At 44.8% G+C, this 27,518-nt stretch overlaps 1 protein-coding gene across 2 annotated transcripts in view; it reads right to left on the bottom strand.

Annotated features, from left to right (window-relative positions):
- SENP5 (SUMO specific peptidase 5) overlaps positions 1–27,518 on the bottom strand; it is an 80,862-nt gene that overhangs the window by 41,640 nt on the left and 11,704 nt on the right. For both annotated transcript variants that reach the window (XM_063916362.1, XM_063916361.1), the window contains exons 3-4: positions 21,142–21,247; positions 20,346–20,493 (exon numbers count right to left, since the gene is read on the bottom strand). In XM_063916362.1, coding sequence (XP_063772432.1) covers positions 20,346–20,493; positions 21,142–21,247 — 254 coding nt within the window. The remainder of the gene's footprint in view (positions 1–20,345; positions 20,494–21,141; positions 21,248–27,518) is intronic.

Below are 27,518 nucleotides of genomic sequence, written 5' to 3'. Positions count from 1 at the left end.
CCCATGTTTTGCACATACCTTGAATTTGGTGGTGCAGAATTTTTTAAAAAACGACAGGGGCGTGCAAGAGATGCTGTCGGTGGCCAGAAGAATTGCGGGACACTTTCGGCGTACAGGCACCACGTACAGAAGACTGGAGCACCACCAAAAACTACTGAACCTGCCCTGCCATCATCTGAAGCAAGAAGTGGTAACGAGGTGGAATTCAACCCTCTATATGCTTCAGAGGTTGGAGGAGCAGCAAAAGGCCATTCAAGCCTATACAATTGAGCACGATATAGGAGGTGGAATGCACCTGTCTCAAGTGCAGTGGAGAATGATTTCAACGTTGTGCAAGGTTCTGATGCCCTTTGAACTTGCCACACGTGAAGTCAGTTCAGACACTGCCAGCCTGAGTCAGGTCATTCCCCTCATCAGGCTTTTGCAGAAGAAGCTGGAGGCATTGAAGAAGGAGCTAAAAGGGAGCGATTCCGCTAGGCATGTGGGACTTGTGGATGCAGCCCTTAATTCGCTTAACAAGGATTCACGGGTGGTCAATCTGTTGAAATCAGAGCACTACATTTTGGCCACCGTGCTCGATCCTAGATTTAAAGCCTACCTTGGATCTCTCTTTCCGGCAGACACAAGTCTGCTGGGGTTGAAAGACCTGCTGGTGACAAAATTGTCAAGTCAAGCGGAACGCGACCTGTCAACATCTCCTCCTTCACATTCTCCCGCAACTGGGGGTGCGAGGAAAAGGCTCAGAATTCCGAGCCCACCCGCTGGCGGTGATGCAGGGCAGTCTGGAGCGACTGCTGATGCTGACATCTGGTCCGGACTGAAGGACCTGACAACGATTACGGACATGTCGTCTACTGTCACTGCATATGATTCTCTCAACATTGATAGAATGGTGGAGGATTATATGAGTGACCGCATCCAAGTAGGCACGTCACACAGTCCGTACTTATACTGGCAGGAAAAAGAGGCAATTTGGAGGCCCTTGCACAAACTGGCTTTATTCTACCTAAGTTGCCCTCCCACAAGTGTGTACTCCGAAAGAGTGTTTAGTGCCGCCGCTCACCTTGTCAGCAATCGGCGTACGAGGTTACATCCAGAAAATGTGGAGAAGATGATGTTCATTAAAATGAATTATAATCAATTCCTCCGCGGAGACATTGACCAGCAGCAATTGCCTCCACAAAGTACACAGGGAGCTGAGATGGTGGATTCCAGTGGGGACGAATTGATAATCTGTGAGGAGGGGGATGTACACGGTGATATATCGGAGGGTGAAGATGAGGTGGACATCTTGCCTCTGTAGAGCCAGTTTGTGCAAGGAGAGATTAATTGCTTCTTTTTTGGGGGGGGTCCAAACCAACCCGTCATATCAGTCACAGTCGTGTGGCAGACCCTGTCACTGAAATGATGGGTTGGTTAAAGTGTGCATGTCCTGTTTTGTTTATACAACATAAGGGTGGGTGGGAGGGCCCAAGGACAATTCCATCTTGCACCTCTTTTTTCTTTTCTTTTTCTTTGCATCATGTGCTGATTGGGGAGGGTTTTTTGGAAGGGACATCCTGCGTGACACTGCAGTGCCACTCCTAGATGGGCCCGGTGTTTGTGTCGGCCACTAGGGTCGCTAATCTTACTCACACAGTCAGCTACCTCATTGCGCCTCTTTTTTTCTTTGCGTCATGTGCTGTTTGGGGAGGGTTTTTTGGAAGGGACATCCTGCGTGACACTGCAGTGCCACTCCTAGATGGGCCCGGTGTTTGTGTCGGCCACTAGGGTCGCTAATCTTACTCACACAGCTACCTCATTGCGCCTCTTTTTTTCTTTGCGTCATGTGCTGTTTGGGGAGGGTTTTTTGGAAGGGCCATCCTGCGTGACACTGCAGTGCCACTCCTAGATGGGCCCGGTGTTTGTGTCGGCCACTAGGGTCGCTAATCTTACTCACACAGCTACCTCATTGCGCCTCTTTTTTTCTTTGCGTCATGTGCTGTTTGGGGAGGGTTTTTTGGAAGGGACATCCTGCGTGACACTGCAGTGCCACTCCTAGATGGGCCCGGTGTTTGTGTCGGCCACTAGGGTCGCTTATCTTACTCACACAGCGACCTCGGTGCAAATTTTAGGACTAAAAATAATATTGTGAGGTGTGAGGTATTCAGAATAGACTGAAAATGAGTGTAAATTATGGTTTTTGAGGTTAATAATACTTTGGGATCAAAATGACCCCCAAATTCTATGATTTAAGCTGTTTTTTAGTGTTTTTTGAAAAAAACACCCGAATCCAAAACACACCCGAATCCGACAAAAAAAATTCGGTGAGGTTTTGCCAAAACGCGTTCGAACCCAAAACACGGCCGCGGAACCGAACCCAAAACCAAAACCCGAAAAATTTCAGGCGCTCATCTCTACTTTTGGCACAGTATGCACATAATACAGTCTGGAAAACTGTATATGTGCAAAAAACCCCGCCATTAAGACATACAAAACGCGGGAGAAGCCCGCCGCTGAGGGGGCGGGGCCTTCTTCCTCAGCACACCAGCGCCATTTTGTCTTCACAGCTCCGCTGGAAGGACGCTCCCGAGGCTCTCCCCTGCAGTATCCTGTACATGAAGGGTAAAAAATAGAGGGGGGGCACATACATTTAGGCGCAAATAAGATAATAAGCAGCTATTGGGAAAATTCACTCAGTATAGTGTACATCCCTGTGTTATATAGAGCTGTGGTGTGTGCTGGCATACTCTGTCTCTGTCTCCCCAAAGGACTTTCTGGGGTCCTGTCCTCAGTCAGAGCATTCCCTGTGTGTGTGCGGTGTGTCGGTACGGCTGTGTCGACATGATTGATGAGGAGGGTTACGTGGAGGCGGAGCAAGGGCAGATAAGTGTGGTGTCGCCCCCGACGGGGCCGACACCGGATTGGATGGATGTGTGGAAGGTCTTAACCGACAGTGCCAACTCCTTACATAAAAGGTTTGATGACGCAGCAGCCTTGGGACAGCCGGGATCTCAGCCCGCGCCTGCCCAGGCATCTCAGAGGCCATCAGGGGCTCATAAACGCCCGCTAGCTCAGATGGTAGACACAGATGTCGACACGGAGTCTGACTCCAGTGTAGATGAGGATGAGACAAATGCACAGTCTACAAAAGCCATCCGATGCAGGATTACGGCAATGAAAAATGTGTTGCACATTTCTGACATTAACCCGGTTACCACAAAAAAGGGTATTATGTTTGGGGAGAAAAAGCAGCCAGTGACTTTTCCCCCATCTGATGAGTTAAACGAATTGTGTGAAGAAGCGTGGGGTTCACCAGATAAGAAACTAGTAATTTCTAAGCGGTTACTAATGGCGTACCCTTTCCCGCCAACGGATAGGTTACGCTGGGAGACATCCCCTAAGGTGGACAAGGCGCTCACACGCTTATCAAAAAAGGTGGCACTGCCGTCTCAGGATACGGCCGCCTTAACGGAGCCTGCAGATAGAAAGCAGGAGGCTATCCTGAAGTCTGTGTATACACACTCAGGTACTATACCGAGACCTGCTATTGCTTCAGCATGGATGTGCAGTGCTGCAGCAGCGTGGTCTGATTCCCTGTCTGATAAATGCTGATTCTAAAAGGCACATGGAAATTTTGCCTTATAAGGGTGAGGAATTGTTTGGGGACGGTCTTTCGGACCTCGTATCCACAGCAACAGCTGGGAAGTCGACTTTTTTACCTCAGGTTCCCTCACAGCCTAAGAAAGCACCGTATTATCAAGTACAGTCCTTTCGGTCTCAGAAAGGCAAGCGGATCAGAGGCGCATCCTTTCTGCCCAGAGGCAGGGATAGAGGAAAGAAGCTGCACCAGGCAGCCAGTTCCCAGGAACAAAAATCCTCCCCCGCTTCCTCTAAGTCCACCGCATGACCCTGGGGCTCCACAGGCGGAGCCGGGTGCGGTGGGGGCGCGTCTCCGAAACTTCAGCAACCAGTGGGTTCGCTCACAAGTGGATCTCTGGGCTGTACAAATTGTATCTCAGGGATACAAGCTGGAGTTCGAGGCGACTCCCCCTCGCCGTTACCTCAAATCAGCCTTGCCAGCTGCTCCCAGGAAAAGGGAGGTAGTACTGGCGGCAATTCACAAGCTGTACCTCCAGCAGGTGATAATCAAGGTTCCCCTCCTTCAACAGGGACGGGGTTACTATTCCACAATGATTGTGGTACCGAAACCAGACGGTTCGGCGAGACCCATTCTAAATGTAAAATCCTTGAACACTTATATAAGGAAGTTCAAGTTCAAAATGGAATCGCTCAGGGCGGTTATTGCAAGCCTGGAAGAGGGGGATTTTATGGTGTCGCTGGACATCAAGGATGCTTACTTGCATGTCCCCGTTTACCCACCTCACCAGGAGTACCTCAGGTTTGTGGTACAGGATTGTCATTACCAATTCCAGATGTTGCCGTTCGGTCTGTCCACGGCACCGAGAGTATTTACCACAGTAATGGCCGAAATGATGATACTCCTTCGGAAAAAGGGAGTTATAATTATCCCGTACTTGGACGATCTCCTTATAAAGGCGAGGTCCAGAGAGCAGTTGTTAGTCAGCGTAGCACACTCTCAGGAAGTGTTGCAACAGCACGGCTGGATTCTGAATATCCCAAAGTCGAAGCTGATTCCTGCGACTCGTCTGCTCTTCCTGGGCATGATTCTGGACACAGAACAGAAGAAGGTGTTTCTCCCGGTGGAGAAGGCCCAGGAATTGTCATCTCTGGTCAGGGACCTCCTGAAACCAAAACAGGTATCGGTGCATCACTGCACGCGAGTCCTGGGAAAGATGGTGGCTTCTTACGAAGCAATTCCCTTCGGCAGGTTCCATGCAAGGATCTTTCAGTGGGATCTGTTAGACAAATGGTCCGGATCGCATCTTCAGATGCATCGGTTGATCACCCTGTCCCCGAGGGCCAGGGTGTCTCTGCTGTGGTGGCTGCAGAGTGCTCATCTTCTCGTGGGCCGCAGATTCGGCATACAGGACTGGGTCCTGGTGACCACGGACGCAAGCCTCCGAGGATGGGGGGCAGTCACTCAGGGAAGGAACTTCCAAAGACAGTGGTCAAGTCAGGAGACTTCACTACACATAAATATACTGGAACTAAGGGCCATTTACAACGCCCTGAGTCAAGCAGAGCCCTTGCTTCAAAACCAACCAACATCACGGCGGTCGCCCATGTAAACCGCCAGGGCGGCACAAGAAGCAGGATGGCGATGGCAGAAGCCACAAGGATTCTCCGATGGGCGGAAAATCACGTGCTAGCACTGTCAGCAGTGTTCATTCCGGGAGTGGACAACTGGGAAGCAGACTTCCTCAGCAGGCACGACCTCCACCCGGGAGAGTGGGGACTTCATCCAGAAGTCTTCACGCAGATTGTAAACCGTTGGGAACGGCCTGTCAAAGTCAGAAAAATATCACGCTACACATTGCCATATTTGCACCTCATGCATGTCCCCGCTGCGCGTGCATGAGCTCTCCCGTGCGTGCGCATACTCGCTGTTGCGTGCACCCGCGGGAACACGGTATGCGCATTTACGGTAGAGTTTGTATACGTCTAGCGTGCGACTCAATCGTAACATATTTTAACCATATAATGTATTTTATAGATTATGGTCCCTTTGATAGAATCTGAAAGTTTAGTTAATGTAGCATGTTCATAGACAGAGAGATCCCTCTTTGTTTGATACGAAGGGTCAGACGGGTTATACAGTGGTGTTTAGTATCCATCGGAAGAGTATTTAATTAGCAATATTCCGGTGTTGGTTTGAAGCGGATTAATCGCTCGTGCGAATAGTTATGGACATAAGAAGTTTATGAACATTTACTGTATTTGCACTTTATTACCCATGCGGCGGGAAACCCAGTTTCCCTCCCACCTGAGCAGTTTGAAATAGTCACAGCCCACCTGTATGAACCAACCTATGACCTTTTGTTATAATGCAGAGACGAATTCCTGTGTCCAATGAACAATAAGAATGTAGGGACCATTGTACTGTACTGTGTGTAAGTGTATATAAAGACAAGCCAATCTGGGCCAGCTCTCTATTCTCTTCAACGGTTCTCATCACTGATAATCGGGAGCTGGATATCCAGAAGGCGCATGCGATTGTTTCCCTTTGTGCGTAAGTTTCTCTGCAATCATATTGTCTTTATTGTTATAAGCCATTCTCTCTCGTTCTCTCTCTCCTTCCCCCTTTAAAAGTAATTGTATCTTTATTGTATTTTATGTGTAGTTACTTGGTTAGATATTCTATGTTATTTTGGTAGTGTATAACTTGTACTGTATTATTCTTTTGCGATTGAACGTTCATTCATTTCCTTAAAAGGCGTTAGACCCTTAGACCGGTATTTGAGTGTTTATTATATTACAGAGGGTAATAGGAGCGTCTCTATCGCTCAAACAGCTTTAGTGTAAACAAGGTTAAGCAGCGTTATATCACTACAGTGTTTCAGTACAAGGCCTACAGTATAAATATATCCTGTGTGTTACATTCAAGGTCTACTGATTGTTATCTTGTGAGCGTCTGCGCCGCTCGTGATCTCCTCGTGGTCTCGAGCGTCCGCTACGCTGATAGCGTAGCATTACGGTAGTCGCTCACCTACAGTGTGCCCGATACCAACAGCGTATTCTCGCGAGCGTTTGTGTCGCTCGAGCGGCTCGCTCCCGATACAGCGTCCGCTACGCTAAGAGCGTACCCTTACGGTACCTCGTGCGCCAATTGCGTACTGTGTTCTTTAACCTTTTAGAGTGTTTTAAATAAGATAAATATTAGGCTTTATCAATTGGCGGCTCGTCCGTCCTTCACATATCTGCACTAGGTAATTTCAGCAGACATTATCGGTCAGCAAAGGGCGGGAGGTAATATTCCTCGTAGTGCTGACCAGATAAGCGTCTGCTTCGCTTAGTAAAGGGTGCTGAAGGAATCCGGAACCGGAGGTAAGAACAATACGCTAGTGTCTTTTAAAACTGTTTTTTTTTTCTGTTCTGTCTTGCGTACGCACGCACGCACGCATACATCTGCATTTCTTTTCATTCGTGTATTTTCACATATCACTCTCCTGGTTGCCATTTCACAATTGATAACGTGCTAAGAAAGATTTGTTGCTATTAGTAGTTAAAGAGTAAAAGTAATACATTAAGGGGTAATTTGTAAAGCACGCACACAGCTTTGCCTAAGATACAAGGAGAGACTTGTGTGGTGCTCGGTAGATGAATACAATAAAAAATCATCTACATTGATAAACGTGTTAATTGTATTTCTGTGGACATATCTGGCCGGCATACACGTGTCTCTAACAAAAGGGTGAGACTAGTGTACGCAACACAAAGGCCGACGCACGTAGCGTATATTACGCAACGGAGCGTCCGGGTACGCCCACATAATTCAAAACACACGATAGTATTATTTTTAACAGGCGAAAAGGAGGCAACGCGATAAATAGCGCAAGTCAATTTTAGTGTCCAAAATTTTAAGCGAATAGATCCTTCTCCAATTTGCGACTCATCTGGTCTAGACTGTTTACTGAATGAAAGGAATTTCTGCGCAGAAATAAAAATTAAAGTGTACATGTGGTGAGTGTTTGTATATATAAGTTTTTACAATTTTTGGGTTGAACCACAAGAAGTCGAGTTCTCGTGAGGTACATACATGTAAGTGACGTGCATGGTGGCTTGGGAGGCATCCCTTGTTAAACATAAATTTGAGCATTAGAGTATAGCAGACCAGGTGGTCTACTGTAGCACAGACCAGGAGGTCCGGAACAGACCAGGAGGTCTAGGTACAGCAGACTAAGAAGTCCGCTATAGAGAAAAGTAGCACAACACCAGGAAGGGTTGGTGCGGAACCCATATAGGCCATTAAAGCTCTGGCTGAAGGAATTTGCAGCCGTAATTTTCGATTCCACTGGTCGCTCCGCACATAAGATTAGTTGCTTATGTGCAGAACGATTGTACCGCACGTAATTGTGTGCATTAGTTAGTAACCTGACCAGTACCATTTGCGTACGAAAGGGGTCATAAACGCTATTTGTACACTCTAACGTGATTTGTGTAATTTTTTTTATTTTAAGGGAGGTTCGCTAGTCACTTGGGAACTATCCAACAACCAATAGTTACTGGAAAGGGTTAAGTGCTCTTCGGATCACACCCGCAGGTTCCAGTAAATAGCGGTTCAGGTCGCAGGGGCCCTAGGTCGAGTACGCCAGCGCTAAAGTAGTGTGTAGGCGTATTGGTCGGCGTGGGCGAGTGAGTGGAGTACTCGGTAAACTGCCACCGTCGGCCTACCCCGGACATCTTGGTTTTTGTAAGGTTTAGCTGAAGACCCTGATTTGAAGATCAGAGGTAGTGAAAGCAACACCTGCAAGTATGGGGGCCAGTTGTTCAGGTAGGGGGCGATCAACCTCGGTTCGGGTTGATTCAGTAAACCGGCCAATCGGGTCGGCAAGGTATGTAATGTGTGAAAAATGCGGTTCACACACACAGGTTTTATGTGATGAATGGGAAAGGATGACTGTGCATGACGGGGAAAAGTTTCCCCAGGTAGGTAGTTTTAGCCCAGATGTGTTACAAAATCTTAGGAGAAGGATATGTCTCATTAAATCAACAAAGAGACGGATCAAACATTATGACTACTTACAGTTATGGCAACAGGAGGGTGAAATACAGAGAGGATTGGCTCAGGCGGCTGGATCTAACCCTATCAGGAAACGGATAGCTACGGCACCACCGCCACCTTACATAACGGGAGAGAAGTTGGTTGCAGAGAATGACGCACTAATGTGTGATAAACAGGCACTTAGTAACTGTATAAATGTTAAGGATAATATGAATAAGATGAGTAATGCAAATATTAACCCGTGCAAGTTGTACCCTGTTTTAAACTTTCTCCAGGAGTGTGATCAAGAGGACGAGTCAACAACACTATCGGCACTCTCTCTAGCAGCCACCATATCAGAAACAGCAGTGGGCACGACCCAACCCGTAAGATTAGTATCCAAGGCCCCTAGCGGAGGGACAGGTGAGGTCGTATCAACGGGTAAGTACGGCACCATACACTATGCTGAAACCATTTCACCACAGGCTGTAGAATCTACTCAGAATGATGTTATTAGGCTTAATCCCGTTAGGGTAATAGCAGTGCCAAATGGGAAAACGGACACTTCAGGAGTCACTCCTGTCAGAAACATTGCCATGCACTGCCCGTTTTCCCGAATGGAATTAAGAACAATAGTGTCTGAATTCCCTGATCCTAGGAAAGATCTAGTTGCTAGTCAGAAATACATTAGAGAGCTAGGGAATACTGTGGAGCCCAATAACAAAGACTGGCAGATATTGCTGAGGGCATGTTTACCCTCCAATGTCGACTCAGCAAGATTTTTAGCTGACTGTAAATTAGATGAGGATGTACCCCTTACGGATGTGTACAACCAAGACAATGTAAAGAGAATAAATTTACAGTTAAAAGAGTATTTCCCAGCTGTTGTCAAATGGAACAAGATTTTCTCCATTAAACAAAAAGAGGCAGAAACAGCTGCTGACTATTTTCACAGGGCAATACAGGAAATGGCCAGGTATACAGGCATAGAAGACATTAAGACAAATGTAAATCATAGAGAAGTAGCAGTCTCGGTGTTAATGGATGGTTTAAAGGAGGAATTGAAGACAAGGGTACAGACCACGCAACCATGTTGGCGAGGTCTGTCGGTGGCTACTTTGAGAGAGGCCGCTATTGATCACGATCGGAATATCACCAGACACAGGGAGTCACAAAGTGATAAGTTAATGGCCGTAAGTATACAGGCCCTGACCACAAGGCAACCTTTGTATAAATCTCCAAACCCTGTGGGTAAGTCAAATGTGGTAACTTGTTATTCCTGTCATAGAGAGGGACATTTTGCACGAGACTGTAGAGTGAAAAACACACAAAAATCATATCAACCCCCTAGACAACGACATGACACACGAAATTGGGATCAAGGACCGAAGGGGCGGAGCTATGAGCCACATGCAGGGGAAACAAAAAGGTATCCCCCAAGAAGAGACTGGCAAATCTCTGATAGTTCCCATCTACCCCCACCACAAGTAATTGCTGCCAGCGCGATTCAGGGAGGTCACCATACCCAATAGGGGTGTGGCCACACCTGTAATCTGCAGCCAGTGAAATTGATTGCAAGCCTTAGAAGTGAACCCGAGGTCACAATTGATGTAGCTGGTAAATCATTAAACTTCCTTGTAGATACGGGGGCGGCCAAATCAGTGATAAATTCGACAGTGGGCATGAGAACCACTGGTAAGACAATTCCAGCCATGGGAGTAACGGGAGTAGTCCAGCACTACCCTGTTAGCAAACCAGCAGAGATTACAATAGGGCCTTTGCATACCAAGCATTCCTTTTTGCTGGCGGCATCGGCACCGACTAATCTCCTGGGAAGAGATTTATTGTGTAAAATGGGGTGCGTCATTTATTGTACTCCTGAAGGTGTATTCTTAGACATACCTGAGAATCACGCTCAGGAAGAGCGAGACATGCTAGACTCCCCATCAAAATTAATGTCACATACTGTTATGATAAATAGAAATCCATCCCAGGTAGAAGAAATGACATCCCAAATACCAGAGTCACTTTGGACTAAAGATGGACAAGACACTGGATTAATGGCAAACGTAGCTCCAGTAGTTGTACAAGTAAAAGATGGTAGGATAGCTCCAAAAATCCCACAATACCCTCTGAAGCCAGAGGTGGAATTAGGAGTATACCCCGTAATAGAGCGCTTGCTACAACAGGGCATTCTGGTAAGAACATCCAGCACTGCCAATAGTCCCATCTTCCCTGTGAAAAAGAGTGGGGGGAGGGGTTACAGGCTAGTACAGGATCTAAGGGGGATTAACAAAATAGTTGAGAGTCAGTTCCCCGAAGTGCCAAATCCAGCTGTCATCCTTATGCAGATCCCTCCCACTGCGAAATTTTTCACTGTTATTGACCTCTGCTCCGCCTTTTTCTCGGTACCCCTGCATCCTGACAGCCAATATTTGTTTGCATTTACATACAGAGGAGTCCAATACACATGGACTCGATTACCAAAAGGTTTCATAGACAGTCCAAGTATATTTTCACAGGCTTTGCATGATTGTTTACAGTCTTTCCAACCAGAGAGTGGATCAATATTGATACAGTATGTGGACGATTTACTCTTGTGTTCAGATTCACTGGAAGCGTCCCTGAAAGATACGAAACAGCTCCTGTTTCATCTTTCAGACACAGGACACAAGGTTTCCAAAGACAAATTACAATTATGCCAGCCTAAAGTAAAATATCTGGGACACTGTCTAACACAAGGACTGAGACACCTGACCGCTGATAGAATTCAAGCAATTAGAGACATGACTCTGCCACAAACCCAGCAACAGATCAGAACGTTTTTAGGAATGTGTGGGTATTGCCGTAACTGGATCCCAGGGTTTTCCATTCTAGCATTACCTTTGCAGGAGATGGTTTCATCAAACAAACCTGATCGGATTTCGCATACAGACGAATCCGAGATGGCATTTGAGAGACTTAAACAGTGCCTAACGCAGGCACTAGCATTAGGTATGCCAGACTATGGGAAACCCTTTGAGCTGTACGGAACAGAAATTGCTGGTTGCGCGGCAGGCGTCCTAACCCAAAAGCACGGTGATGCCAGCAGGCCGGTAGCATACTACAGCGCTCAGCTAGACACGGTAGCGCGATCCCTCCCCACATGCTTGCGAAGTGTCGCTGCGATAGCATTGCTAGTTACAAAAAGCGAAGATGTAGTGCTAGGACACAACCTCACAATTCATACACCACATGCAGTGTCAGCCTTGCTGAATTCTGCCCAAACCAGGCACGTCTCATCAGCGCGGTTTACAAGATGGGAATTGGCATTAATGGCCCCCGTAAACATCACCATAAAGAGATGCAGTGCATTAAATCCTGCAACATATCTCCCAGGTGTGCCTGGACAGGCACAAAGGGTGGAGGATGAGAGTGATGGGGAAGGAGGATTTAATACAAGGGATGACACACATGATTGTATGGAATATTTGACCCAAAATTTCACGGCAAGGCCTGACATCAGTGACAACCCACTGGAAGATGTAGATCTTACTTTCTACACTGACGGTAGTTGTCACAGACAGACGGACTCGGGAGACTTGTGTACTGGATACGCAGTTGTAGATGACCAAGGCACCATAGAAGCAGAACCGCTAGGCCCACCTCACTCAGTCCATTTTGCTGAACTGGTTGCCCTGACCAGAGCATGTGAATTGGCTAAGGGCAAGTCAGCCAATATCTACACCGATTCTAGATACGCCTTCGGGGTAGTCCATGATTTCGGAGCCCTATGGCGCCTCAGAAATTTCATGACGGCAGCTGGTACACCGATAGCGCATGCAGCTCACATCAAAAGGCTTCTAACAGCGATACAGGAACCCGACAGAGTGGCTGTTATCAAGTGTAAAGCACATACATATAGCCAAGACCCAGTATCACTTGGTAACAGCCGAGCAGACGAAGCTGCTAAGTTAGCAGCTGGTACCCCCAGACAGACAGACACCACACAATTGATGGTATTCAATACCATCAACACACAGAAGTTGTGTGAAATGCTAAATGTGTGTTCCACACAGGAAAAGGCAGTTTGGAGGTCAAAAGGATATGGCCAGGAGTCCTCAGGACTCTGGACAGATGGACAGGGTAAACCAGTGGCACCCAGAGCATACCTTCCATGTTTAGCTGAAGCAGCACATGGGCTGACTCATCTGGGCAAGGAAGGAATGTGCAAGTTGGTAAGAGCATATTGGTGCGCCCCAGGATTCTCATCCCATGCAGGTAAGAGAGCAATGTCATGCCTTACCTGCTTGAGGAAGAACATCGGAAAGGCAATACCAACAGAACCATCTCATATCCCACCTACAGGCGGCCCTTTTCAGGTAATACAGATTGATTTTATACAATTACCCCCTTGTCGAAATTTGAAATATGTACTTGTTTGTATAGATGTGTTTTCAAATTGGGTCGAAGCATTTCCTGCGGCCACAAATACCGCTATGTTTACTGCTAAGAAAATTGTGCAGGAATTTGTGTGTAGATACGGTATCCCTAGAATAATTGAAAGTGATAGGGGTACCCATTTTACAGGTGATGTCTTTCAAGGAATGTGTAAGTTGATGGGAATTGATAGTAAGCTGCACACTCCGTACCGCCCCCAGGCGAGTGCGAAAGTAGAAAGAGTGAACAGCACTATTAAAAATAAATTGAGCAAAGTTATGGCAGAAACAGGATTAACATGGCCAGAAGCTTTACCCATTGTACTATACAGCATCAGAACCACTCCCAGGTCCCCTCTTAATCTGTCCCCCTTTGAAATTCTGTTTGGTCGACAACCGCATGTTATGATTAACCCTCAGGATGATTTGAAGTGTAACAATGAAGTGACTGTAAAATACCTGGTTAACATGAGTAAACAGCTAAGGAATCAGAATGACAATCTGAAGTTAGTGATTCCTGATTTGCCAGATAGTAATTGTCATGACATTGAACCTGGGGATTATGTAATGATACGGAATTTTCTACGCTCAGGTTGCCTTATTGACAGATGGGAAGGACCATACCAAGTCTTATTGATTAGCACGACAGCATTAAAGGTTGCCGAGAGAGAGACTTGGGTTCATTCGTCCCATTGTAAGAAGGTTGCTGATCCAGAGAGGTCCCGTGATAAAGAACAGACGGTAGAGGAAGTTGTATCACTGGAGTGTCTGTTTCAGGAGGACTGAGACGGCACCTGAGCATTGAGAATAATAAGATCATTGGCAGTTGTCAATTCCCTGTCCCCTTTTATTGTTTTTCTCCACTTCCCATCCCATCTCCCTCAATTGTTTCTTTCCCCCTTCTCATCCTTCTCCATTTCCTCCAATAAGATGGACTTGCCCCAAGAGACTGTGATCCGGATTTTCCTGTTGACCATGATGTTGACCAGAACAGTCTGTTCCGGCGAGAGTACCATGGAGGTCGAGAGAGGTTCTGGAATGGGTTCTGATGACAGAGATGGAGGCGTAGATTTCCAAGAACAACATAATCACCGAGTAAAGGCGAGTATCAGAAAACGATCTGGTAGCATTGACAATAGAAGAAATTGTGAAGGATTGTTAGCTGAAGAGAACTGTATCTGTAGACTCTGTGACAGTGTAGTTGAGGATGGGTGTATCAAGAAATGCCAATCCAGTTTTAATATCCACATGGACCGGCATCCATTGAGTGACTATCACTCCTTAGTGGGTAAAGTGTTAAATCAGACAGATTGTTGGGTATGCTCTCAAGTACCTCAAGGCCATAGCAAATCAGGATTAGTGCCCTTCCCGTTAACTATAGGGGAGGTACTTGAGCTAAGTGGTGGGAGGCCGGTGGACAGGAGGTTTAATATCTCCAGTCCTCCTAGTTTGAAGCTCCACCAATATCATGTGGATAGATCCCTAGTATGTTTTAACATTTCCAATCCCCGAAAGCCGGGAAATTGAGAAGTGTCATGGAATAACCAAACCATGACCTTTTCATACAGAGCAGATAGAATGCCTACAGATACAGAACTTATACGCCACATAGCCGGTAGTGGAAAATATTTCCGATATAGGTATACCCTAGGAAGTAGGACCATGAGAGTTGGAGAGGTATCACCAGGATACTGTGCACATATAGTACAAACTGATACGTGTACTAAACAGATGGGAGAATTAGGGGTAGGAGATTGCATATGGAAAATGTGTAATATGGTAATGTCCTACTCCGTCCCATATGTTCTCCCCGATGATGCATATTTCATATGCGGGAGGAAGGCGTATAAGTGGCTTGCCCCAAACTCAGAAGGGTTATGTTACATTGGAAAAGTACTGCCTGAGGTAATGACCGTATCTCACACTAAAATGAAGGATATTCACCGCAGTGCCCAAGCTCCTTATACTCACACTCATTACGAGCACATCGTTAAACGGCACCTAATAGAAAGAACAGAGCATCCGGCCTCTGACCTGATCAATGAATCCACCGGGATTCAATTCCTAATCGCGTTAGATATCACTCGTACCGCCAGAGGAGTGATAAATTATAAATACAGGTTGAGTATCCCATATCCAAATATTCCGAAATACGGAATATTCCGAAATACGGACTTTTTTTGAGTGAGAGTGAGATAGGGAAACCTTTGTTTTTTGATGGCTCAATTTACACAAACTTTGTTTAATACACAAAGGTATAAAAAGTATTGTATTAAATGACCTTCAGGCTGTGTGTATAAGGTGTATATGAAACATAAATGAATTGTGTGACTGTACACACACTTTGTTTAATGCACAAATTTATTGAAAATATTGGCTAAAATTAACTTCAGGCTGTATGTATAAGGTATATATGAAACATAAATACATTCTGTGCTTAGATTTAGGTCCCATCACCATAATATCTCATTATGGTATGCAATTATTCCAAAATACGGAAAAATCCGATATCCAAAATACCTCTGGTCCCAAGCATTTTGGATAAGGGATACTCAACCTGTACATATCTGCGCTTGCAAATTTATTAGACAATATCACTGAAATGTATGATGACACATTTAGGTATACCGGAAGGGAGCTCCAAGCTTATAAAACAGAACTGGTTCAGCATAGGATGATTCTCAATTATCTCACAGCTGTGACAGGTGGGTATTGTGTTACCCTAGCAACTCAGTATGGAATAAAGTGCTGCACGTATATCACAAACAGCACCGAGGACCCGGTCGAGGTCATAGACCAAAAGATGGACGACATTTTGCAATTAAAATGGGAGTTCCGAAGGAAACACAATCTCACCCTTGCCGCTGTGGGTAATGAGCTGACCAGTTGGGTGTCATGGTTGAACCCACGAAATTGGTTCTCTGGTTTAGGAGAATGGACTCAAGGAATTATCATGGATGTAGGGAAATTCCTTTTGTGTATTCTGGGTGTCATCATATTGGTCGGTCTGATATTTAGATGCGTTCGGGTTTTAACAAAGTGTAAACGTAGCGCCCGAGTGATGAGTTTAAGGAGTGAAGATACTGTAATAACAACAACTGATTTGATTTATGACCCAACGATAGAGACAATGTTGTGATGAAAATGTGATTCCACGGTCCGTTTCTTTCACCCGTTTCTCCTTTGTTTCTCTCCAAGGTAAAAAGACATCCGCTTGGAAGAAGAATTTGACAACCTTTTACACAGACAACTGATGGACTATGCCATAGACCCCCCATATCCCTAGTATCTTTTAATTTTACGCTAGCCCAACACTTTTTGTAAGTCTATGGACATTGATAAAGCTTTGCTTGCGTTTATTGGCAAAAGCACAAAGAGACTACAGTCAACATGTACATCAAGACAAGACACAAGACAAGACCTCAATCGGCAAAAGTATATTAAACTCACATAGTTTATCACTGCATTTACCATAATTGTTCTTAATCTTCATCTCTACAACCTTCAGGTAATGACACACATAGTCGATAGGGAATACAGACACAGATATCAGCACCCACATATCCCCCCTACTCATGTATCATCAACTAAAATGTGCTCCCCCATTTTGTTGCAACCAAAAGCCGAAAAGAGCTCGGTAAAGTTTGACAGCCCATCCACAGACCCGTACCACGGGATAAGAAGGAATTCAAATGTATACTTCGCAATACCTCGAAGCTTGATTTAAAACACGTACGGCACGATGATACATGACCCCCCAAACATGGATTCATACACACATGCTTCTGCTATCTCACTAGGTCATACCCTTTTCCTACCTTCTCCTCTCCTCCCCTACCCAATCATAGAAATCATGACATATATTTTTCTCTTTTTGAAATGTTTTAGAAAGTGGCAGTTATTGGTGACTGCCAAAGGGTGGACTGTCAAAGTCAGAAAAATATCACGCTACACATTGCCATATTTGCACCTCATGCATGTCCCCGCTGCGCGTGCATGAGCTCTCCCGTGCGTGCGCATACTCGCTGTTGCGTGCACCCGCGGGCGCACGGTATGCGCATTTACGGTAGAGTTTGTATACGTCTAGCGTGCGACTCAATCGTAACATATTTTAACCATATAATGTATTTTATAGATTATGGTCCCTTTGATAGAATCTGAAAGTTTAGTTAATGTAGCATGTTCATAGACAGAGAGATCCCTCTTTGTTTGATACGAAGGGTCAGACAGGGGTTATACAGTGGTGTTTAGTATCCATCGGAAGAGTATTTAATTAGCAATATATCGGTGTTGGTTTGAAGCGGATTAATTGCTCGTGCGAATAGTTATGGACATAAGAAGTTTATGAACATTTACTGTATTTGCACTTTATTACCCATGCGGCGGGAAACCCAGTTTCCCTCCCACCTGAGCAGTTTGAAATAGTCACAGCCCACCTGTATGAACCAACCTATGACCTTTTGTTATAATGCAGAGACGAATTCCTGTGTCCAATGAACAATAAGAATGTAGGGACCATTGTACTGTACTGTCTGTAAGTGTATATAAAGACAAGCAGATCTGGGCCAGCTCTCTATTCTCTTCAACGGTTCTCATCACTGATAATCGGGAGCTGGATATCCAGAAGGCGCATGCGATTGTTTCCCTTTGTGCGTAAGTTTCTCTGCAATCATATTGTCTTTATTGTTATAAGCCATTCTCTCTCGTTCTCTCTCTCTCCTTCCCCCTTTAAAAGTAATTGTATCTTTATTGTATTTTATGTGTAGTTACTTGGTTAGATATTCTATGTTATTTTGGTAGTGTATAACTTGTACTGTATTATTCTTTTGCGATTGAACGTTCATTCATTTCCTTAAAAGGCGTTAGACCCTTAGACCGGTATTTGAGTGTTTATTATATTACAGAGGGTAATAGGAGCGTCTCTATCGCTCAAACAGCTTTAGTGTAAACAAGGTTAAGCAGCGTTATATCACTACAGTGTTTCAGTACAAGGTCTACAGTATAAGAATATCCTTTCTGTGTGTTACATTCAAGGTCTACTGATTGTTATCTTGTGAGCGTCTGCGCCGCTCGTGATCTCCTCGTGGTCTCGAGCGTCCGCTACGCTGATAGCGTAGCATTACGGTAGTCGCTCACCTATAGTGTGCCCGATACCAACAGCGTATTCTCGCGAGCGTTTGTGTCGCTCGAGCGGCTCGCTCCCGATACAGCGTCCGCTACGCTAAGAGCGTACCCTTACGGTACCTCGTGCGCCAATTGCGTACTGTGTTCTTTAACCTTTTAGAGTGTTTTAAATAAGATAAATATTAGGCTTTATCAGGCCACAGGTGGACATGATGGCGTCCCGCCTCAACAAAAAGCTAAAAAGATATTGCGCCAGGTCAAGGGACCCTCAGGCGATAGCTGTGGACGCACTAGTGACACCGTGGGTGTACCAGTCGGTTTATGTGTTCCCTCCTCTTCCTCTCATACCAAAGGTACTGAGGATAGTAAGAAAGAGAGGAGTAGGAACTATACTCATCGTTCCGGATTGGCCAAGAAGAACTTGGTACCCAGAACTACAAGAAATGATCTCAGAGGACCCATGGCCTCTGCCTCTCAGACAAGACCTGTTACAGCAGGGGCCCTGTCTGTTCCAAGACTTACCGCGGCTGCGTTTGACGGCATGGCGGTTGAATGCCGGATCCTAACGGAAAAGGGCATTCCGGATGAAGTGATTCCTACGCTGATAAAGGCTAGGAAAGACGTGACAGCACAACATTATCACCGTATATGGTGAAAATATGTTGCTTGGTGTGAGGCCAGGAAGGCCCCTACAGAGGAATTCCAGCTGGGTCGATTCCTGCACTTCCTACAGTCAGGAGTGACTATGGGCCTAAAATTAGGATCCATAAAGGTCCAGATTTCGGCCCTATCTATTTTCTTTCAAAAAGAACTGGCTTCACTGCCTGAAGTTCAGACGTTTGTTAAAGGAGTGCTGCATATTCAGCCCCCTTTTGTGCCTCCAGTGGCACCTTGGGATCTTAACGTTGTGTTGGATTTCCTGAAATCCCACTGGTTTGAGCCACTTAAGACCGTGGAACTAAAATATCTCACGTGGAAAGTGGTCATGCTATTGGCCTTGGCTTCGGCTAGGCGTGTGTCAGAATTGGCGGCTTTGTCATGTAAAATCCCTTATCTGATCTTCCATATGGACAGGGCAGAATTGAGGACTCGTCCCCAATTTCTCCCTAAGGTGGTATCAGCGTTTCATTTGAACCAACCTATTGTGGTTCCTGCGGCTACTCTGGACTTGGAGGACTCCAAGTTACTGGATGTAGTCAGGGCTTTGAAAATCTATGTAGCCAGGACGGCTGGAGTCAGGAAAACTGACTCGCTGTTTATCCTGCATGCACCCAACAAGCTGGGTGCTCCAGCTTCAAAGCAAACTATTGCGCGCTGGATCTGTAACACGATTCAGCAAGCTCATTCTGCGGCAGGATTGGCGCATCCTAAATCGGTAAAAGCCCATTCCACAAGGAAGGTGGGCTCTTCTTGGGCGGCTGCCCGAGGGGTCTCGGCTTTACAGCTTTGCCGAGCTGCTACTTGGTCGGGTTCAAACACATTTGCTAAGTTCTACAAGTTTGATACCCTGGCTGAGGAGGACCTTGCCTTTGCTCATTCGGTGCTGCAGAGTCATCCGCACTCTCCCGCCCGTTTGGGAGCTTTGGTATAATCCCCATGGTCCTTACGGAGTTCCTAGCATCCACTAGGACATCAGAGAAAATAAGAATTTACTCACCGGTAATTCTATTTCTCGTAGTCCGTAGTGGATGCTGGGCGCCCGTCCCAAGTGCGGACTCTCTGCAATACATGTATATAGTTATTGCTTAACTAAAGGGTTATTGTTATGAGCCATCTGTTACTGAGGCTCAGTTGTTGTTCATACTGTTAACTGGGTATGGTTATCACAAGTTGTACGGTGTGATTGGTGTGGCTGGTATGAGTCTTACCCTGGATTCCAAATCCTTTCCTTGTTGTGTCAGCTCTTCCGGGCACAGTTTCCTTAACTGAGGTCTGGAGGAGGGGCATAGAGGGAGGAGCCAGTGCACACCAGATAGTACCTAATCTTTCTTTTAGAGTGCCCAGTCTCCTGCGGAGCCCGTCTACTCCCCATGGTCCTTACGGAGTTCCCAGCATCCACTACGGACTACGAGAAATAGAATTACCGGTGAGTAAATTCTTATTTTTTAACCTAGTCTACATGTATGAAGTGCAAAGTCTCAAAATAATGTAGTCAATTGCTCTGCCACAACATAAAAACATGAACTAAAACATTATACCTGATCATTGAGCCAATTCTGCCCTTCTAGAGTAGTCAGGTCATCCATATCAAGCATGTGTTTATTATAGATGATGCGAAAATTGCACGCACTAGATCTGGAATGCTTGGCTCTGAACTTTGCTATTTCCTTGCTAATGAAAGGTGCCCTGAGAGAGAAAACAATATTTTAGACTACTTTGAACTGCAAAGAATAATCTTTTAATTTCTGCAATAAATTGACCAAGTTAATCACCTTAACATAGAAGTCCCTAACAAAGGAACTACACATCCTAGCATGTACTGTCATAGTTTAGCATACCCGAAGACATAGGTCTGCAAACTCGGTCCTCATTACCCCGCACAGTGCATGTTTTGCAGGTCTCCTCACAAAATCACAAGTGAAATAATTAACTCCACCTGCGGACCTTTTACAATGTGTCTGTGAGTAATTAATACACCTGTGCTCCTACTGGATTTCCTGCAAAACATGCACTGTGTGGGGTAATGAGGACAGAGTTTGCAGACCTATGCCCTAAGAGCAAGACAGGGCATGCTGGAATATGTTGGTATATATAGTTCCACAGCTGCTGGAGTGCCAAACACTGCCCACTCCTGCAACAGAAAATAAAAATAATACTAAGCTGCTTTCCTTACATGCAACTGCAATCCCATGATGCCCTGTGAGTTTTGAAAATGTTGCAGGACACAACTTTTAATAGCTTTTTTTCATGGAAATAAATGTGGTCCACTCTCCACAGTAGATATATGCTAGAGGTCAATCACAGATTAAATGCATTAGAAACAAAATTGCAAACCTGTGAGTAAAGTCCATGTTGAAAACTTCTTTTAATCGAGTCAGTATATCCTTCTCAGAAAATGGAAACAAGCTACCATATTTCTTTATGACCTCATTTAGAACACCTTGAAATATATACAGAAGGAAAAAGGAATAGAAAACGGTCAGCTTTAAAAACATACAGAAATAGCAATACAGGTGGAGTATCCCATATCCAAATATTCCGAAATACGGAATATTCCGAAATACGGAATTTTGTGAGCGAGAGTGAGATAGTCAAACCTTTGTTTTCTGATGGCTCAATGTACACACACTTTGTTTAATACACAAAGTTAATAAAAATATTGTATTAAATGACCTTCAGGCTGTGTGTTTAAGGTGTATATGAAACATAAATGAATTGTGTGAATGTAGACACACTTTGTTTAATGCACAAAGTTATTAAAAATATTGGTTAAAATGACCTTCAGGCTGTGTGTATAAGGTATATATGTAACATAAATGCATTCTGTGCTTAGATTTAGGTCCCATCACCATGATATCTCATTATGGTATGCAATTATTCCAAAATACGGAAAAATCCGATATCCAAAATACCTCTGGTCCCAAGCATTTTGGATAAGGGATACTCAACCTGTACTTTGTTATTCATCAAAATATACGTTAACTAATATTGGGGCAGATGTATTAACCCAGAGAAGGGATAAAGAAGTGATAAACCAGTGGTAAGCGCAAGGTGATAACGCACCAACCAATCATTACCAATTTGAAAAATGACAGTTAGGAGCTGATTGGCTGGTGCGTTATCACCTTGCACTTATCACTGATTTAGCACTTCCTTATGCGATCTCCAGGCTTAATACATCTGCCCCCTGGAGTGTAAAACATAGCAAATGCCAGACTGAGGAAGGACTAGGAAACCCATAATCAGCTCCCAGTGTTGGTCATGTGTTTACCCTCATTCTAACGTGTTTCCTTCATCATTCACTCAAGAATAGAATTTGTAACAATGTTATGGAGATGAAAACGGATCCACCAGTTATATGTTTAACCCAGGGAGAGTATCAGACATGCGGATAAGAGATCCTGGAAACACAGTGCTGATTATGAATTTTATAAAATGTTGGCTGCAAACTGAAATGTTTTATAAAAAAATAGGACATGTTCATTTTGTTAGACTATATATATTTGCAACAGTAAGCATAACACTGATAACAACTGTGTTGGCTTAATACTTTCATATTTCCGGATGGCTTTTCAGCTGGGATGTACTAGATTGGAACTAATTTAGTAACATCCTCCCAAACTGTAAAAAGAAAACCCAAAAAAACAAAAAACAAACTAGTGACAGAAGGAATTGTATTTTTTAGCAAATTTGTGACTCTGTGCCATCTACTCCCTCATTTACTGTTTAATAAAAGTTATGTTAACCCTATAGGGGGGAAAGTAATAGGGTATGAGAATCAGGAAGTGAGAGATTTTGCATGGCAAAATTCATCTGGTTTTACCACGTAAATGATTGGCACTTTAAAAAAAAAAACATAAGAACTCTCAAATTCCCTCTTATAATGGCAAGAAAGAAAAAACACACATATACACACACACGCAACTCAATCACACAAGGCAAGACTCACTGTGACAAAAAGCAATTGTCCCCAGTCCACATTACATTTGCAGTCACAGTCTCAAGAAAAAAAACAGCACTCCGGGTCCAACAAATGAAACAGCAAAGAATATCGCAAAGACCCAAGCTGGAAATTATGACCCCTCAAATAATGCACAAATATATATATATATATATATATATATATATATATCCATGCAGAGGATCCGGCACTCCAACCATAAAAATTGTAGATGCTCTGGTGCCTTCTTTGAGGGGTCTGCGCCCCAGCACATGCAGCAAATAAACAGGAAGCGGCACTCAGAGACGTGGTAAGTAGTGCATAAATAAAGCAACCAAGCTTTAATATATCATCACATCATCAACGTTTCGGGGTTGTCCCCCTTCTATCCTGATGAAGGGGGACAACCCCGAAACGTTGATGATGTGATGATATATTAAAGCTTGGTTGCTTTATTTATGCACTACTTACCACGTCTCTGAGTGCCGCTTCCTGTTTATTTGCTATATATATATATATATATATATATATATATATATATATATATTAGAACAAAAAGCCCGGCACTCCCACAAAAAATATCAACTTGCCCCGGTGCCCTCAGGAACGATTGTCATAGAAGAGAAAAACTGCGGCACTCGGGGACTGATGAAAAGATGATGTATTCAGCAATACATAATTTAATTGATGTAGATGTAAATTATGTATTGCTGAATACATCATCTTTTCATCAGTCCCCGAGTGCCGCAGTTTTTCTCATATATATATATATATATATATATATATATATATATATAGTGTTCCTTCTAGGCGGTTTCAGCAGGGTGCTGCACCCTGCCCATTTTTGAAATGTGAAAAAGCACCCTGACCTTTTCCAGTGCACCCTGCAGGACCATAAATCGCCCCTTGTATACAGAATGTAACAGTCTGAGTACATGTTACAATATTGTCGTCTACTATTTTCCTTACCTCTGAAATTGGAACACAATTTCTATCCTTAGCCAACTGGATGGCAGAGGAGGCACTGTAAATAACACAGCACTCTGATAAAGAGGGAAAGAACAGGGTAAGCAGTGAGCATGTACTGCTTACAGTATTTCCCTAGTAGAACAGACTTATTTTTTTCCTATATATTTTAACCCATTGTTTAACTTTTCTGTTTTATAACGGATTATTAACTACTTCAGCACTGGAAAAGACATTTATAATTATCTACTTATGTATATGCTACAGCCGATCTTTCAAGAAGACTGGACATATACAGTATGTTTCTCAGTACAGATGTTAGGTGTCTTATATGTATGCATGGGTATATGATTTACTAAGGGCAAAATGTATGTACAAAAACTATAAACATATGCGCTATGCTTTGTGCGCAAAGAGTCACATCAAAAATGTGCCCTTCAAAATAAAAATGTGCCCTCTTCAATGCTCAGCACCCTGCCCTAAAAAAATCCTAGAGTGAACACTATATATAGACTCAAGAAAAAACAAGACTCAGGGTCCAGTAAATGAAACAGCAAAGCATGTATTCCAAAGAACATTTCAAAGCCACTGTAGCCTTTTCGTCAGGGTAACGCTGATGTGGCCTTGAAACATTGGTCTTTGGAATACATTCTTTGCTGTTTCATTTACTGGCCCATGAGTGCTGTTGTTCTTGAGACTATGGGGGCTATTCAAATGGGTGATAAAGAAAGGGTGCCTATTGTTGCTATTCAAATGTTCTGGTTGCCCTTTAAATATTGCGCTTGACGCGCCCAATTAGACAGAGTTTAGCCGCGTAAAGCAAAACCCATGTAAACTAATAGGCGCCACAGGGAAAAGCTCTGTTTGGTCGCCCAAACAGCCGACTTCTCACTCATTTCAGCTCGCAGTCTCCCAAGCTGCGAGCTGAAATGGGATTGCCGAGGCTAATGGGCGTCTGATCGGAGCAACATTTGAATAGCTCTGATTAACACCCATTAGTATTCCCCGCCTCACAAACATTTGAACAGCCCCCTATATGTGTGTGTGTTATATGAAGTGTCAGAATTTTCAGAGTTAAAATGCTAATGACTAAACATCCAGCCCGCATGGAAGCAGATGGTTGTGGCAGCTTCTGGTTCATGTACGGTGCATGGGAACAATCTGACAAAGACACAGGGCAATCTGAGACCCTATGGGGGGACTGACCAAAAGCTCTCTAGCCTGCCAATCTCAGTAAAAAAAGAAAACAAATTTGATCAAAGACCAGGCATTTTAAACAAACGCTAAAAAAACAAATAGTGCAGGACGGTACTGGGGGCTGGAGGTGAATGCTTGGAGGGCTGCTAGCAGACTGCCTGTTGCCCATCCCTTGTCTAGGGGACAAAGGTGTGTATTTCACTTTGAAATAGGTCTCATCCCTTGTGCTATGCTGGCAGAGTACACAGACGCAACACACCCATGTGCACAAAACAATAGAGCAAGTGGGGAGAGAGATGAGGGTAAGAGTGCAAGTTTTTGGGAAAGACCCTCATTCAGCAACTCACATTTTTGCAGACTGCAGAAATGTTGCTTACACCGAACGATATGGTTTTAACAAGATTGGGATGTGCTAAGAAAACACCTTGCTGTAAGAACTGTATTTATAAATAACTTTTTCTGTCATATAAATACAACGGTCTGAAACATTATGGGCCATATGCAATTGCGGTCGAATTGTCGCAAATGTCGAAAAACGGGGCATTTTCGACACAAAAAAAATGATTCGACAATGCAATACAGTACTTTTCGACAAAAAATACGGCCGTTTCAGATTCGACTTTTTGCAATTCGACATGTCTGCAATGGTAAAAATGCGGCTTTTCGACAAAAGTATATTCAATTGAAGAATGTCGATTCGACAACAGTGCTTTTCGCCAGTAATTTCATCAATTTCAGTCCGCCTCATTTTGCTGGCGGGATCTAATAAATTTTTTTGAAAACATGTTTTTTTTTTTATTGCTAATAGCATATCTATTTATATTAGAAGGGATTATCTACTTGGGTTTGTCTATTAGGAGCCACAAGTATTATTTAATAGATTTTTTAAAAGAATATATATATATATATTTTTTTTTTTTACTGACTAAAGTAATATGGAGAGATCAGAGCATGTTTTTCAGTGGGAAGGGCTGGGAATGGGTTAAAAATCAGGAAAAAAAATTGCGTGGGGTCCCCCCTCCTAAGCATAACCAGCCTCGGGCTCTTTGAGCCGGTCCTGGTTGTAAAAATACGGGGGGGGGGGGGAAATGACAGGGGATCCCCCATATTTTCACAACCAGCACCGGGCTCTGCGTCCGGTCCTGGTGCAAATAATACGGGGGACAAATGACGTAGGGGTCCCCCGTATTTTTCACACCAGCACCGGGCTCCACTAGCTGGAGAGATAATGCCACAGCCGGGGGACACTTTTATACCGGTCCCTGCGGCCGTGGCATTAAATCCCCAACTAGTCACCCCTGGCCGGGGTAACCTGGAGTGGGAACCCCTTAAATCAAGGGGTCCCCCCCTCCAGCCACCCAAGGGCCAGGGGTGAAGCCCGAGGCTGCCGCCCCCCCCATCCAAGGGCTGCGGATGGGAGGCTGATAGCCAAGTGACAAAATAAAGAATATTGTTTTTTGTAGCAGAACTACAAGTCCCAGCAAGCCTCCCCCGCGAGCTGGTACTTGGAGAACCACAAGTACCAGCATGCGGGGGGGAAACGGGCCCGCTGGTACCTGTAGTTCTACTGCAAAAAAAATACCCAAATAAAAACAATACACACACACACCGTGATAGTAAAACTTTATTACATACATGCACACCGATACACACATACCTATGTTGACACGCCGACTCTGTCCCCTGTGAAAATACGGGGGATCCCCTGTCATTTCCCCCCCCCCCCCCCCCCCCCCCCGTATTTTTACAACCAGGACCGGCTCAAAGAGCCCGAAGCTGGTTATGCTTAGGAGGGGGGACCCCACGCAATATTCTTTATTTTGTCACTTGGCTATCAGCCTCCCATCCGCAGCCCTTGGATGGGGGGGGGGGGGGGGGACAGCCTCGGGCTTCACCCCTGGCCCTTGGGTGGCTGGAGAGGGGACCCCTTGATTTAAGGGGTCCCCACTCCTCCAGGGCACCCCGGCCAGGGGTGACTAGTTGGGGATTTATGCCACAGCCGCAGGGACCGGTATAAAAGTGTCCCCCGGCTGTGGCATTATCTCTCCAGCTGGTGTGAAAAATACGGGGGACCCCTACGTCTTTTGTCCCCCGTATTTTTTGCACCAGGGACCGGACGCAGAGCCCAGTGCTGGTTGTGAAAATACGGGGGATCCCCTGTCATTCCCCCCCCCCCCCCCGTATTTTTACAGCCAGGACCGGCTCAAAGAGCCCGAGGCTGGTTATGCTTAGGAGGGGGGAACCCACACATTTTTTTTCTTGATTTTTTTAAACACTTTAGTGCCGTCCATGAAGTCGAATCCAGGACGCACACTATCGTTAATTGGTCCGTTTTTCGACAGTGGGACTGTAGAATCCGTTTTTTATTGAATATGTCGAATTCGGGTCCCGGCGGGAGGGTGTCTGACTGTCGAATTTAAAAACGGTCGCAATTGCATATACCCCTATGTAGTACACAGTCCTACATTTAATACTAGTACCATACAACATATAATGTAAGCAGTACCATTCACATAACAAAGGCAGCAAAAGCCCACCCAGTAATACCAGCAGTGCCAGCCTCTGCTGCTGTACTGCCTATTCACAAACACAAACTCTATAGAGTACA

Source organism: Pseudophryne corroboree, chromosome 4, assembly GCF_028390025.1.
Source record: "Pseudophryne corroboree isolate aPseCor3 chromosome 4, aPseCor3.hap2, whole genome shotgun sequence".
Taxonomy (NCBI): Eukaryota; Metazoa; Chordata; class Amphibia; order Anura; family Myobatrachidae; genus Pseudophryne; species Pseudophryne corroboree.
Note: the sequence above shows the minus strand (reverse complement) of the source record. Positions and strands in the feature narration are given on the sequence as shown.